The 13895-nt window shown below is 37.4% G+C and overlaps 1 protein-coding gene across 1 annotated transcript; it reads right to left on the reverse strand.

Annotated features, from left to right (window-relative positions):
• Positions 1 to 215: 215 nt before the first annotated feature.
• Positions 216 to 6108, reverse strand: LOC121139719 (acidic proline-rich protein HP43A-like). The gene is made up of 4 exons (XM_040743694.1): positions 6045 to 6108; positions 4652 to 4687; positions 3734 to 3928; positions 216 to 499 (listed from the first exon to the last, which is right to left on the reverse strand). The coding sequence occupies exons 1-4, from the start codon at positions 6106 to 6108 to the stop codon at positions 216 to 218; spliced, it is 579 nt and encodes a 192-aa protein (XP_040599628.1).
• Between the last annotated feature and the right edge of the window lie 7787 nt (positions 6109 to 13895).

Here is a 13895-nt window from a genome sequence, read left to right on the forward strand (position 1 = left end):
ATCTGTTAGAGTTAAGGCATATGATGCACAGTGAATTTAAATCACAGAAACCATAGAATTATAGATCAAAGGAGCCATATACTATTTAGATGAATATATGATTTATTGCTTTAGGAAGAGGTTGCTTATCTCTGGAATTTGGGGGTTGGTGTGAAGGATAATATATCTGATTACCTTTGCACTGCCATGGAACCTCTTGGCTATACATAAAATGTCTACAGGGAACTTGGCCCTTCCTCACTTCCCTGCTGGGGTGGGCCCTGTTGGTTTCCAGGTTTAGGAGGGCGATTTTGCTGAGGGCCTCCCTGCTGGTTTCCAGGTTTAGGAGGCCGAGGTTTCTGGTGGTCACTTTGCTGTGGTGATCTCTCTGGTGCATTTCCATCTTCTTCGCCATCATCATCACCTTCTTCATCAGGTGCAGAAAGGTTTGGGGAGAATTCTCCAGGTGGGGGTCTCTGATGAGGTTGATCAGGGCCTTGGCCTTGCTGCTCTTCCTCTGCTGGGGTAGAAATCAATATAGGAGGAGTTCAAACTTTCTATTTCTCCAAGATGGCCCTTCCAGCTCTTTGTGACTGATTCCACTTGATCCTCATTTCACATTCACCACATGAACTTTCTTGTGTCACAAGTCTTTGTACCAATATTTTTCTTAAATTTGGTGCATAAAAGGTGATAGGATGTTCCTTACAATTTTCAGACAGAAGTGAAGAAAACTGACAGGCTTGTAAATGTTACAATTTAAAAATTGGCAGAATACAAAATTGTGACAGCAATGCTCTTTTCTTAAATATATCATGGTTTTCAGACCCCTGGTGTAATGTGGACAACAAGAAAGAAATGTAGGAAAGGGATGAAAAGATATGTCATTCATTTTTTATGCAATGTCTTTTTATGTATTAGTCATCTATTCAGCATGAGCATATACTTCTACTTGGAAGAAAGAGTGCCATGGAGAAATTTAAATGAAGATACCCAATATCTCATCATATGCACGATATTTCTTCAATCTGTGGAAGAGACACATTGTTCCTCTGATAAAACCTGGCTTTGGGGGCTGGAGAGATGGCTCAGAGGTTAAGAACACTGACTGCTCTTCCAGAGGTCTTGAGTTCAATTCCCAGAAACCACATGGTGGCTGACATCCATCTACAACTCAGTCTGGTGTGTATGTAATAAATAAATAAATCTTTAAAAAATAGGTCTTAAAAAATACTGGCTTTGTCCTCTTCCAGTGTATAGTCCTGTTCTAGGCCCTACCTACAATGTTGGAAAGTTGTACTATACATCTCCAGGGAAGTTGTCACAAAATTAATTTCATAAAATAGCAAAATTATACAGAGACTTTTAAGAGTCACATACTTAAAACAGTAAAGTTTGCATAGAAGTCCCATAGAGGATGAATCTGGCTTTTCCCGAGAGATGCGAAGACGAATCTTCATAGATGATCGCTAGGAAATAAGGACAAAGTAAGTTTAAGGTTGATTATGACATTTTCAGGCTTCCCAGTAAAGAGGATTTTCAACCATAGCTTCACATCCACTAAGTAGAATTTTTCTTGGGTAATGTTGCTGATAATGCTGACAGAATGGTTTCTATGATAAGTAGCAACCACTATTTGGTTACTTATTAGCTTTCTCTTTCCTTACGCTTAGTCTTCATGTACATTCTGGGAATTTCTTTCCTTTTTTGTGGATTTCAGTAGTGTTTTATTTTTTCCCTTTGATAATTTTTAATTTATATTTGAAGCAATCATATTTCACATGTCAATCTCAGTTCCCTTATCCTCCCATCCTCCCATCTGTACTCCCACAGTCCCACTCACTACCCACTCCCCAGGGAAAGTGAGGCCTTCCATGGGGCATCATCAAAGTCTGTCATATCATTTGAGGTTGGGCCTAGGCCTTCCCCCATGTATGTAGGCTGAGAGAGTAGCCTTCCATAGGGAATGGACTCCCAAAGTCCATTCGTGTACTAACAGTAAATACTGGTTCCACTGTAATAGAACTGTCCAGGCCTCCAATCCATCACCCAATTCAGTAGGCCTGCTTTGGTCCTATGTTGGTTCTCCAGCTGCCTGGCTAGGGAACATGAGCTCCCACTTGCTCAGGTCAGCTGTATCTGTGGATTTTCCCAGCATGTTCTTGACCTCTTTGTTCATCACTCTTCCATCTCTTTAACTGGTTTGCATTATTTATGATCTTCTATGTCACTTTCACTTTCTATGTGATATATTCATAGGCATTTTATGAACTGAAATGAGAATAAATATTGTTTTAAATTCTATGTATTCAATGAATATTGCCTGGGTGATATTAAAATAGAGAAATTGGTGCAGCAAGGTATCTCAATGGGTAAAAAATGCTTGCCTGGTGACTTGAAACCAGTTTTTTGAATCATGTGGTAGAAAGACAAATCTTTCTCCCAATAGTTGTCCTCTGACTGGAATGTGAACAAATATTCTCTCTCTCTCTCTCTCTCTCTCTCTCTCTCTCTCTCTCTCTCTCTCTCTTTCTCTTTCTCTTCCTCTCTCTCTCCATGAGTTTGTGTCTGTGTCTCTCTTTCTCTCAAGCACATATACACCAACACACAGACAATTGTGAATATACACATACACTGTAAACAATTTAAAATTTTCATTCGTCAGGCCCAAGTATATGATATTAATGAAATAAACAGAGTGAAGAAAGGAATGAACATCATATCCCCTTGACACCCCAGCATTTATAGGCCTGTCAGACTCAGAGAAACAATGTGAGCTTGTTGATTCTTGAATGCCAATAGTATATTAGCTGCAGGAACAGGAACTTTCTCACATATAAACTGTGAACTGAGAGAGTATTACCTGTGAAAAACAAAGACCCCTTTTGCATGTATTCCTAGGCAGCTATTCCCTAGTGTACTGCTCATACAAAACCTATGACATACCCAGAGCACGGTTGTAGGTTAATCTGTGTATGTATTTTGATCTTGAAATCCATGTCTTATGTGAAGTCTCCTGCTAACATCACAGGTGTCTGGGAAATACAGAAAAGCTGTGGGCAGAACTTCGAATAAGACAGAAATAATGGAGTCTCTCAAAATGTAGTTGGCTGATTTGTAAAGGGAGAAGGAAGGCCTCCTTCCAGAAGTAACTGAAAGACTTGGCCTATAATCACCGTGCATATGGCCACATGCTCCCGATTTCACTCACTCATGCTCAGAAGAAGAAACAACAAATAGTAATTGCATGCTAAATATTTTATTAGAATGTTGAAGGTGCACTTATAAATCATTGTTCCATGGAAATGACATTAAAGGTATGTGTCTTCAACTTCATCTGAAAGAAATGAATATAAAAAAGATCAGAGAGAAGAAAATAACAATGTGCAATTGCAACATTTCTTGAAGTATCTCTGTTTTCTATGGATTTCTATTTCTGTTAGAGTTAAAGCATATGATGCAGAGTGACTTTAAAATCGAAGAAACCATAGAATTCTAGGTTATGGGAGCCATTTAATATTTAGAAGTATGTATGATTTATGCCTTTAGGAAGTGGTTGCTGAACTTTGGAGTTTGGGGGTTGGTCTGAAGGATAATGTATCTGATTACCTTTGCACTGCCATGGAACCTCTTGGTTATACATAAAATGTTTACAGGGAACTTGACTGCTCCTCACTTCCCTGCTGGGGTGGACCTTGTTGGTTTTCAGGTTTTGGAGGGCGATTATGCTGCTGACCTTCCTACTGGGGTGCACCTTGCTGGTTTCCAGGTTTAGGAGGGCGAGGTTTCTGGTGGTCACATCCTTGCTGTGGTGGTCTCTCTGGTGCGTTTCCATCTTCTTCAACATCATCATCACCTTCTTCTTCAGATGCAGAAGGTTTTGGGGAGAATTCTCCAGGTGGGGGTCTCTGATGAGGTTGACCAGGGCCTTGGTCTTGCTGCTCTTCCTCTGCAGGGTATAGATCAATATAGGAGGAGTTCAAACTTTCTCTTTCTCCAATATCTCCCTCCCAGCTCTATGTCCCTGCTTCCTCTTGAGCCTCATTTTACATTCATTCATCATATAAAGTTTCTTGTGTCACAAGTCTTTGTACCAACATTTTTCTTAAATTTGGTGCATAAAAAGTGATTGGATATTCATTGCAATTGAAAAAATGGAAGTGTTTGTAAATGTTACAGGATAACAATTGCCAGAATAGCAAAATTGACAGCATTGCTCTTTTCTTAAATATATCATGGTGTTTAGATTCCAGTTGTAATGTGGACTTGAAATAAATATAGAAAAGGGACGAAAAGATGTTTCATTCATTTTTATGTAGTGTCTGTTTATGTGTTAGTCATCTATTCAGTATGAGCATATAATTTTACTTGAATAAATGGTGAAAGTGTGCCATGGAGAAATTTAAACGAGGATACCCAATATTCTTATCATATGCAAGACTTTTCTTCAATCTGTGGAAGAGACATAAAATCTTGGCTTTCTCCTCTGCCATTGTATAGTCCTACTCTAGCACCTAGAGGCAATGTTGGGAATTTGTACCATATGTCACAGGGGAAAATGTCACACATTAATTTCATAAAATAGCAAAATGACACATTGACTTTACAGAGCCAAATATTTAAAACACCAGAGTTCGCATAGAAGGTCCCTAGAGGATAAATCTGGCTTTACCTGAGAGTTGCAAAGAAGACTCTTCATAGATGGTTGCTAGGACATAAGCACAAAGTAAGTTTAAGGTTAATTAAGACATATTCAGGCCTCCCAGTAAAGAGGATTTTCAACCATAACATCATGTCCACTGAGTAGAATCTTATTCTTGGGCAATATTGCTGATAATGCTGCCAGAATGGTTTCTATTATCAAGAGCAACCATTATTTGGTTCCTTATTAGGTTTCTCTTTCCTTATGCTTAGTCTTCATGTATAATCTAGGAATTTTTATGTTTCATTAGTGTTTTGGTTTTTTGTGTTTGCTATTTTTTAATTTTAATTTGAAACAATCTTATTTTACGTATAAATCCCAGTACCCTCTGCTTCCCATCCTCCCATGCCTTCCTCCCCTGCCATCTCACACCCTGTCCACTCCCCAGGGAGATTGGGGCCTTCCATGGTGGATCATCAATGTCTGTCACATCATTTGGTTTGGGTCCTAGGCCCTTTCCGGTGTATTTAGACTGAGAGAGTAGCCCTGCATAGGGAATGGGCTCCCAAAATCTATTTGTGCACTAGGAATAAATTCTGGTTCCACTGTAAGAGGTCCCGTAGACTGCCCAGGCCTCCTAATTGTCACCAGCGTTCAATAGGCCTAGTTCAGTCCTTTGCTGATTCCCCAATGTCTGGCTTTGATACATGAGCTCCCAGTTGCTGAGGTCAGGTGTTTCTGTAGGTTTCCCCAGCATGGTCTTGACCCCTTTGCTCATCACTCCTCCATCTCTAGAACTGGTTTACATTGTTTATACTTTTCTTTATGACCTTCACTTACTATGTGATATATTCACATGCATTTTATGCCATGAAATGAGAATAAACATTGTTTCAAATGCTATGTATAGAACAATGAATAATGGCTATGCAGCATTAAATTTGAGAAATAAGTGCAGCTATGTATCTCAGTGGGTGAAAAGTGATTGGCCTATGACTTGAAATCAGTTTCAACCATGAATCCCATGTTAGAAACATCTCTGGTATATGTATAATTCTTTCATATTTCTCTATCCTCCAAACACCAAGATTAGCAACATTCACCCCTGATTCTCATACCACGTTAAGAACTGTGTTTCCCTCTGTCATCAGACTACCCTCTAACACATTGCTTTCCATCATCCACCAACAAATGCATTTTCACAAATATACTTGTGTTATTTTGTTGCAAGATGATATTACTAAATTATACTGTAAGTAAAGTATAAGATCAACAGGCAAAATGATAATATAAATATTCTAATATTTGTGCTATTTTTTGCCTTTGGTTTTTTTGTTCATCTTTTTCCATTCTTTCCAGTCCTGAACTTCAGTTTGTTGTCCAAGTCTCATGTCACTGTACCACCCTTCACCCTACTTCATACCTGCATTTGAGCTCTGAACTGAGCTCAGGGCCAACAAGGCCGCTGTCAGTAGGACCACCAGCATCTTGGAGGAGGCTCTGGAGGTGGTCCCAAGTCTGTGCTGGGGCCAGCAAGGCCACAGTCTTTATAAGGAAGGCAGAACAAAGGCATCTTTCAGGTCCTCACTGTAGATCTTAACTGACACAGCAGGATACTTTGCATCCCTGACTTTTCTTTGGGATGTTAGCCTAGCAGGATGCAGTGGGGAGGAGCTTATTAATGTTTCAGCTCTAAATGGTACAATGTGAAATTTTGACAACAATATTTACGTGATGCAGGCAAAGTCCAGACATTAGACATATAGTTCTATTATTATTCAAGTCTATTATTTTTTAATATCTATCATTGTTTAAGTCATTGTTATTGGCATAACTGAGTCTGACATATTAGCTATTATATTGGAAGAATTTGCTTCTATATATCTGTATGTATTTGTCCATATTCTTCCTTTCATTGAGGCTAAAGTTGGATATTGTCTTCCCTATTAACTGCAACATTCCTTTCATTAGTTTACTGACTTGATTTGTTCTGCATGGAGTTATGACACCAAGCAGGGATGCATAATACATTTGTCAAAGAATGAGAGCCTGTTTGGGCCTAGACAGACTGTCCAGATTTCCCAGGATTTGGTTAAAAGAAGAGATATTATGATAACATAGAAATAGAAGATAGAATATTTTGTTCTTCATGTCTTTGATGTTATATAAAGAGGAGTGGCAGTAGGGTATCCATGTAAATGTAGGACCAGGTAATCTATGTGCACCCAGTTTTAAATGATTCTAAGAAAACATCTAAACTCTAACTTTTTAATTGTTGATTTTAGGATCTAAATAGATTATGATTTGGTATTTTGACATTGTATACTTCAGGAATTATTCTTTTTTATTTTAGAAGCACTCTTATTTACAAGTAAATCCCCCATTTCCTTGCCCTCCCATCCTCACATGCTCCCCATCATCCCCAAATCCACACTCAATCCACTCCTCAGGGTTAGTGAGGCCCTCTCCAGGGGGAACAGAATAGTTCCTTACATTATATGGGTGAGGGCCCAGGCCCTTCTTCCCTTATCTGGGCTGCAATCGTATCCCTCCATAGGGAAAGGCTCCAAAAGTTCATTTGCGCTTAGGGATAAACATTGACTCCACTGTTAGGTGTCCCATAGACAGCACAGGGCTCCTAGCTGGCACCTACATTCAGAGGAACTGGTTAGTCTAATTCTGGCTCCCCAGCTTTATGACTAGAGTCCCTATCTTCTCACTAGGTTAATACAACTGTGTCATTGATCATTGGTTGGATAGACACATGAAGAAATAGTCTGACATCACCTTCACAGTCTCCATGGGTTGGCTTTCTTTAACTAATCTTTAACATGGTGAATCACATTTACCATGTTCTGACATGCAGTTCTCTGATATTTTCCATCCTGACCTGTTGATGATTTTAAGATCATACAAGCTACTGATGTTCTTTACCAGCACCATCTCTATGCCTCTTGCATTTCCAATGAATCCCTGAAATCCCTGAACTTATCTTTCCATTTTATGCCTTCTTTGTTCTTTAGCTTTATTGTGGTTTCTGTTTATTGCTTCAATACTGTTCTTCTAACCATTTCCTTCATATTAGGAGGCCAGTTGTGAACCACCAAAGACAATTTATTTAGTTCTCATGAGCATAGTTTCGTTTTTTTTCTCAAAAAATTAGTTAGCAGAAAACCAGGTGTTGGTCACTCAATTTAAAAATGTACTTAGGGGCAGAGGCAGATGTATCTCTGTATGTTCCTAACCTGCCAGGTCTGCAAAGTGAATTATAGGATAGTTAGTACTATTATACAAGGCAACCCTTTCTTGAAAAAAAATAATTGGTTAGCAGATAGTTGTGTTTAGATAATTATTGGTTGGATACTAATGTTATTTATTCCATAGTCCTACTCTTTCCTGTTTCAGGTTGGAATCACATGACTGTGGGAGGTGCACAACACAGAGTGTAAATAGCTGCTTTTTCATGTCTGAGACTACGTTTGGCTTTCATTACTGCCTAGTTTTTGATTGGAACTGGTAGAAATTGGAAGAGAGCTTGGATGAGCTAAAACAGGAAGGGCCATGTAGTGTAAATTTAGACGATCCATCATCCAATGGAATACTTTCATGTTCTGGGCATATCAATAGAACTAGCAGTTGACTTCAAACAGTATACAAATTATCTATGCAAAAAAGTGACCGAAAAAAGTTCCCTTGCTGCAGATGTAGTAAAATTCTTTAGAGTGTTTTTTCCCTTTTAAGGTGATAAAAGTTGTATTATGAATCGGTGGTATATTGGCCTATGATAATTTTGTCTGGTTCTAAGAAAGCCAGAGACATTCTCACAAGACTCTTAAAGTATAAAACAAAGACAGGGAACCACTGACCATTGGAATATGGCCAAATTTATATTGACATGGTAATTGCCTAGTGACTGCAGGTACAGCAATGGAATGATCTGGAGATGAGTGCTCCTGACCATGTTTGGCTTTGGTGGAATTTGTCCTGTGGAAGTCACAGAAGGAGCAGAGGATAAAGTTAGGCATTCATGTTCATGTGTGTGCTGTTGTGGAATTGCGTGTTCTGCAGAACCCAGTCTTGTCCTTAGTATGCGGGTCCTACTATAGAGAAGTTGATTTTTCCAAATATCATAAAACTAGAACCCTTTTCTTGACTTTTTCAGTGTTAACACTGTGTGAAAGAGATTATTGTTTTATGTAAGAGAATGACACCTCATATCTTTCCAGAAATAATATAATCAGGTTGTAGAACAAGTGAGATGGAACATTCAGTCATTAATATTTTTGATGAGCTAAGCAATACACATCATAAAAAAGGCTCTTAGGAACCTTTAGTGTTGGAAGCAGTTAAAAGTGGCTTCTCCTTAAGAACCAGCTGTAGGTATTCTGGTTAAATTAATGAAGAATTCAAATTCATGGCATTACAATGGTTCTTTCATGTCCTGTTTATTATTTAACGCCTGAAAATACATAAAGTATGTGAGCAGCACATGTGGAAATTCCATTTTTAACTTTAGTGAGGATTCAGTATTCATGTTCATGGAATGCGTTCTGTGTGTCATCCCTTTTTCACTCTCAAAGGCTTCCTATTTTGTTCACATTCTTAGAAGAATTTGTTCATTTCTTGAATCATAGTGTGTTAAGAGAAGCCTTTTCTGTGAGAGAAGCCTTCCCGCCAGCCTGGTTCTAGAGCCGCATCAGTCCCAAATAAACACACAAGAGCCTGTATTAATTATGAAGCTGTTGGCCTTGCTTGTTTCTTACTGGTTAACTCTGACTTAAGTAATTACCCCATAATTGTTCATTTAAGTATGTCTCTTACCGGAGAAGTTCCGGGCTTCCTACCCCATGGCGTTACATCTCGACTCTCCTGTGTTTCTCCTTCCCAGAGTTCTCCTGGACTCCTAGTCCCACCTATCTAGATTCCTATTGGCCAGCAGTGCTTTATTGACAAATAACAGGACTTTCCCAACATCTCCTCTTTTCTGTTTAAACAAAAAGAAAGGTCTTAACTTTAAAACGGTCAAATTGTATATAACAGAACAGTTATCAAATAAGAACATAGTTACAATATTTTAGCAAGATTTAAAGAAAATATCATCCATCCCATCCTTGTGAGTCCAAAGTTCTATGTGTAGCTTATCTTTTATCATAACTAAGGAAAACTATAACTGTAACTATCTGTCTTCAACTCCATCAAAGACCACAGAAGAATAACATATAAACACTAGGATTGACAGAGACATCTTACTGCCTGGACAGTCACCCGAAGTTCCTCTGTATTGTCGGGGCATCCATCTTCAGCCCATAGGCCACAATGTGTCCAGAAGATTTCTCAGGAAAGCAGGAAATTTCAAATTGTCCATCTGCATTGGCAGTCTGTCAGTCATTTCTCTGTGTCCTGCAGAAAGTCTTGTAGACTCTTCCATGAAGCAGGAACCCTGCAAGACTGAGTACAGCAGTCACTTTCCTGTGGGTCCTGCATGTCCATATTATACAACAACAGTCAAGCAGTCTAGGCAAGAGCAGTTTCTTTCCCAAATGGCTAATCTTGCCATGTAGAAAACAAACTCCATAATGAGTCTCTTCGATGCCCATCTTCCTCTCAGACGTCATTGGTGCTGCCAGGAGCAGACATTTCTCATTGTCAAGAAAAACCCTAAACCATTTTAAATGCCATTTTCTGAAGGTCTTTGAAAGGTTTGAAGACTATCTATCTGTCTCAAATATATCTCTATATATCTAGAAGATCTAACTTACCTAACTATAAGTTCTATTATAGGTAACTATCTATAGTCTGTATTCAATTATGCATTGCATTTTAAAAGATCAGTATAAGCACAATACTTAATCAAGAGAAGTATACATGTCACAAAATTGACCTTGAATTTGTCTCAATAAATGAAAAACCATGCCCATACCATAATAGGGACTGTTTTGACTGACACCAAATGCAATAGCTTCAGAGTTTTAAACTACATTTCTATAAAAATAAAAATGTCTAACATTTATGGAATATTTATTAAACATTTTCAATTTTCCTTTGTAAACATGTCCATTCAAGGCTGGAGGGATGGCTTACCATTAAACGATAGGCTAACAAGCAAGTATGTAAGAGAAATACCTTTCCAATATTTTGTGTTAAACTTCTACAAATGGAGTCTTTTGAACATTCTGAGTATTTGTCTCCTATCTGTCACACTTGTGACACATGCTTTTATTATTATTTTGTTTGGAAACAATTTTATTTTACATATCAATGCTATTCCCTCTCCCTCCCATTCTCTCATGCCCCATACGACCATCCCATCCCACCCCCATCCATGACCCAAGAAGGATTAATCCTTATACGGGTGATCATTAAAGTCTGTCATACCATTTTGGGCAAGGGCCTTCACGTATCTAGGCTGAGAGATGGGGAATGGGCTCCCAAATTCCCTTTGTGAATTAGGAATAAATACTGGTTCTTTTGTCAGAAATCCCATAGACTGCAGTTGTGTTGGTTCCTTTTGTCATGTAATTAATTCCATTGGTTTAAGCATCAGTTTTTTGGTTATACTATGCTGCTTTTTAAATAAGGTTTTGTTGTAATCTTTTGAGCTGATGATGGGATTTCATGTTTTTCTGCTCCAATCTAAGTGGAAATTTCTAAAAAACAATGAACCCTGTATCATATGATTGAATACAGTTTCATTCATGTATACGTAAATCAAAATGTTAGATAATGCTGTGATCTATTGAATCTATTTACACATTCTTTTGTTTATTTTCTAAGCAATATACTACAGAACCTATTTGCGTCGAATATTCTAGAGACAAATTATGTTGGGTATTATATGCCTATTACTAATATCTAGTTATCTGTGTCTGGTAAAGAAGGAAAACTATACCTCTAACTATCTAGTCTTCCTCTCCCTCAGATATTCAAGAAGGAAATTATATTTACTGAGTAAGTAGGAAATGTGAGCAAGTGACTTCCAAAAAATATGAGAAATGACAAAAATAGCTGACTTACTGGACAGTGTTCTGCCTGCCTGCATTTCTCCAGGACAGAAGAGAGCATCAGATCCCATTGGAGATGACTGAGAGCCACCATGTTCTTGCTGGGAATTGAACTCAGGACCTTTGGAATATCAGGCAGTGCTCTTAACCACTGAACCATCTCTCCAGCCCCTATATATAAATCTTATACATTTTGCAATGATATTATAAAACCAGAGGTTTACGAGATTAGTTGCAATAAAATAGTCCTTAAATATTTTTCTTCTGTCCCATACATTGAGGCTTTTTTATATGAGGCAGAGATTTTACTTTAACAAGCATGCTTGGGTTTAGAGAATGAGAGAGACATACTCCAACACCAAAAGCAGCTTTGATCTTTTATTAAAGCTACAAAAGACCATTTGAATTACATATCCTTAGAGAAAGGCAGAAATAATCATTTTGGAAGTTTTGTTAACTTGTATCCCATTGGAAATGTGATGTACCCATAGATCAATTTACTCATTTCCTTTGGACTGTTTTTCTGAATGATTTGCCATTTTTCTTTAGATGTCTCATTTGTCCAGTGGTCTCCAGACTCTGTTGTTGGATGCCTTTACTCTCCTTAAAAGACAAATACAACAACAACAAAAAACCTTCTTCAACCATAATTTTGGGGAGGTTGTCTTTTGGCATGTTATATCTGATCAAATAAAAAAAATTTGCTAGTTTTATATGTTACTTTTGATTAAATGGCCAAGATGCTTGAAGAATTATCATCTCTTTCTACTAAGAAGTGTCTTTTTCAATAGGATCTTTATCAATTTTGATGTATCTATCTCTTTTTTCTCCTTTGGAAACAAAGCAAAACCCCTCCCTTCTGGAATATGTAGAAGTATGGCAAAGGCTGGTATGGACTAATATATGTAGATTAACAAGAGAGAGTAAAAGCAATATTTGCCATAATTTAACTCCTTGAGGGAGCAATCTCAGGCCTGTATTAAAATCCAGCTCCGTTTTTTCCTGTCAATGTGGAAACTTCTTCCCAGAGCAATTAAAGAACCTAATGCCTATTATAAGAAACTATACTGTCTGGATGACAGAAGAGGTATAGAGGAAAGAATAAAAAATAAATCAAAATCAATAAAGATTAGATTAGATTAGGAATTCCCGATAATTAGGGCTGGGTCAGGGTTATGTTTCTGTCTTTTCAGGAAAAACAGCAACAACAATGTTTAAGAATATAAAGACATTTGGACAAATAAGCATAAAAAGTACAAGGGAGAACTATCCCAAAAATATTACCCAGAAAAGAAAGTATCTGACCTATTGATATCTCTGAAATTTCCAAAAGTAGATGGAACCCCACAATGATGATTATATCAGGACTATGATAACACCAGTAAACTGAAACACTAAGTGAAGATCAGCTTTGGAATACAAACTTCTCACATAATTTCAATTTAGCTAGCTGAGATGACCCAGGCTTACATACTATTCTAGCTAGGAATTGAGACAAGGCTTGCACTTATCCATTATGCTGATATTGGGCAAAATGATAAAACTATCTCTCCCAGGAATTGACAATTAACCCCAAATTTTCTTCTTAGGATCCCCTAAAGATGTCATCACTCCCAGACAGTGGGAAATAAATTTAGGAACATGACACTCACATTTCCAAGAGGCTAGGTAGGTGGTTTTCTGGTCTTTCATTGGATTATTGATAGTTCTCATTGTAAGGGAGATTGGCTATAAGTAGGTATTGATAACAGTCAGGAGAAAAGCTAAAAAGTGGAGAATAGATTCAGGGTTTTTGTTTGAAAAGCAAAAAAGGAGATACAGGGAGATATTGACATGATAGTATAAAAGGTAGATTATTGAATCTACTTTTAAAAATCAACTACTAGTTTTAAATATCTAACATTGGATTATAATTAGTATATTGTATAAAAATTTTGTATGTTGTTACAACTTTGTGAGTAATTTGGTTAAAATATACTCTACAAACATTAATATCTTATTCAATGTATTTACCTATACATCTCATTTAACAATGTAATACAAGTTTATACTCCTTGGAAGTTATTATTACCAACTATATAGGATATTAAGTTAATGCATTTTAGCGATTAGTCATCTATTACAAATGAACTTGTAGTTACGTTAGGTAACTTTTCTAGGTCAAAGAGAAATATTTTAGATAGAGAAATCATCTTCAATCACGTCACAGATCTACAAAATACATTATTTTTGTTGTTTTAATGCCATAGATTCCTTTCCTTTATGGCAATGAT

The sequence above is a fragment of the Mesocricetus auratus genome, unplaced genomic scaffold (assembly GCF_017639785.1).
Source record: "Mesocricetus auratus isolate SY011 unplaced genomic scaffold, BCM_Maur_2.0 Super-Scaffold_100001, whole genome shotgun sequence".
In the NCBI taxonomy this organism is placed as follows: domain Eukaryota; kingdom Metazoa; phylum Chordata; class Mammalia; order Rodentia; family Cricetidae; genus Mesocricetus; species Mesocricetus auratus.

Excerpts from the sequence above, each read along its gene's own strand:
- LOC121139719 (XM_040743694.1), bottom strand. The coding sequence starts at position 6,108 with ATGCTGGTGGTCCTACTGACAGCGGCCTTGTTGGCCCTGAGCTCAGTT. Across the intron at positions 4,688-6,044 it reads AGTTCAGAGCTCAAATGCAG|CAACCATCTATGAAGAGTCT; the intron begins GTATGAAGTAGG and ends CTTATGTCCTAG. Across the intron at positions 500-3,733 it reads TAAACCTGGAAACCAGCAAG|CAGAGGAAGAGCAGCAAGGC; the intron begins GTGCACCCCAGT and ends TTTCTACCCCAG.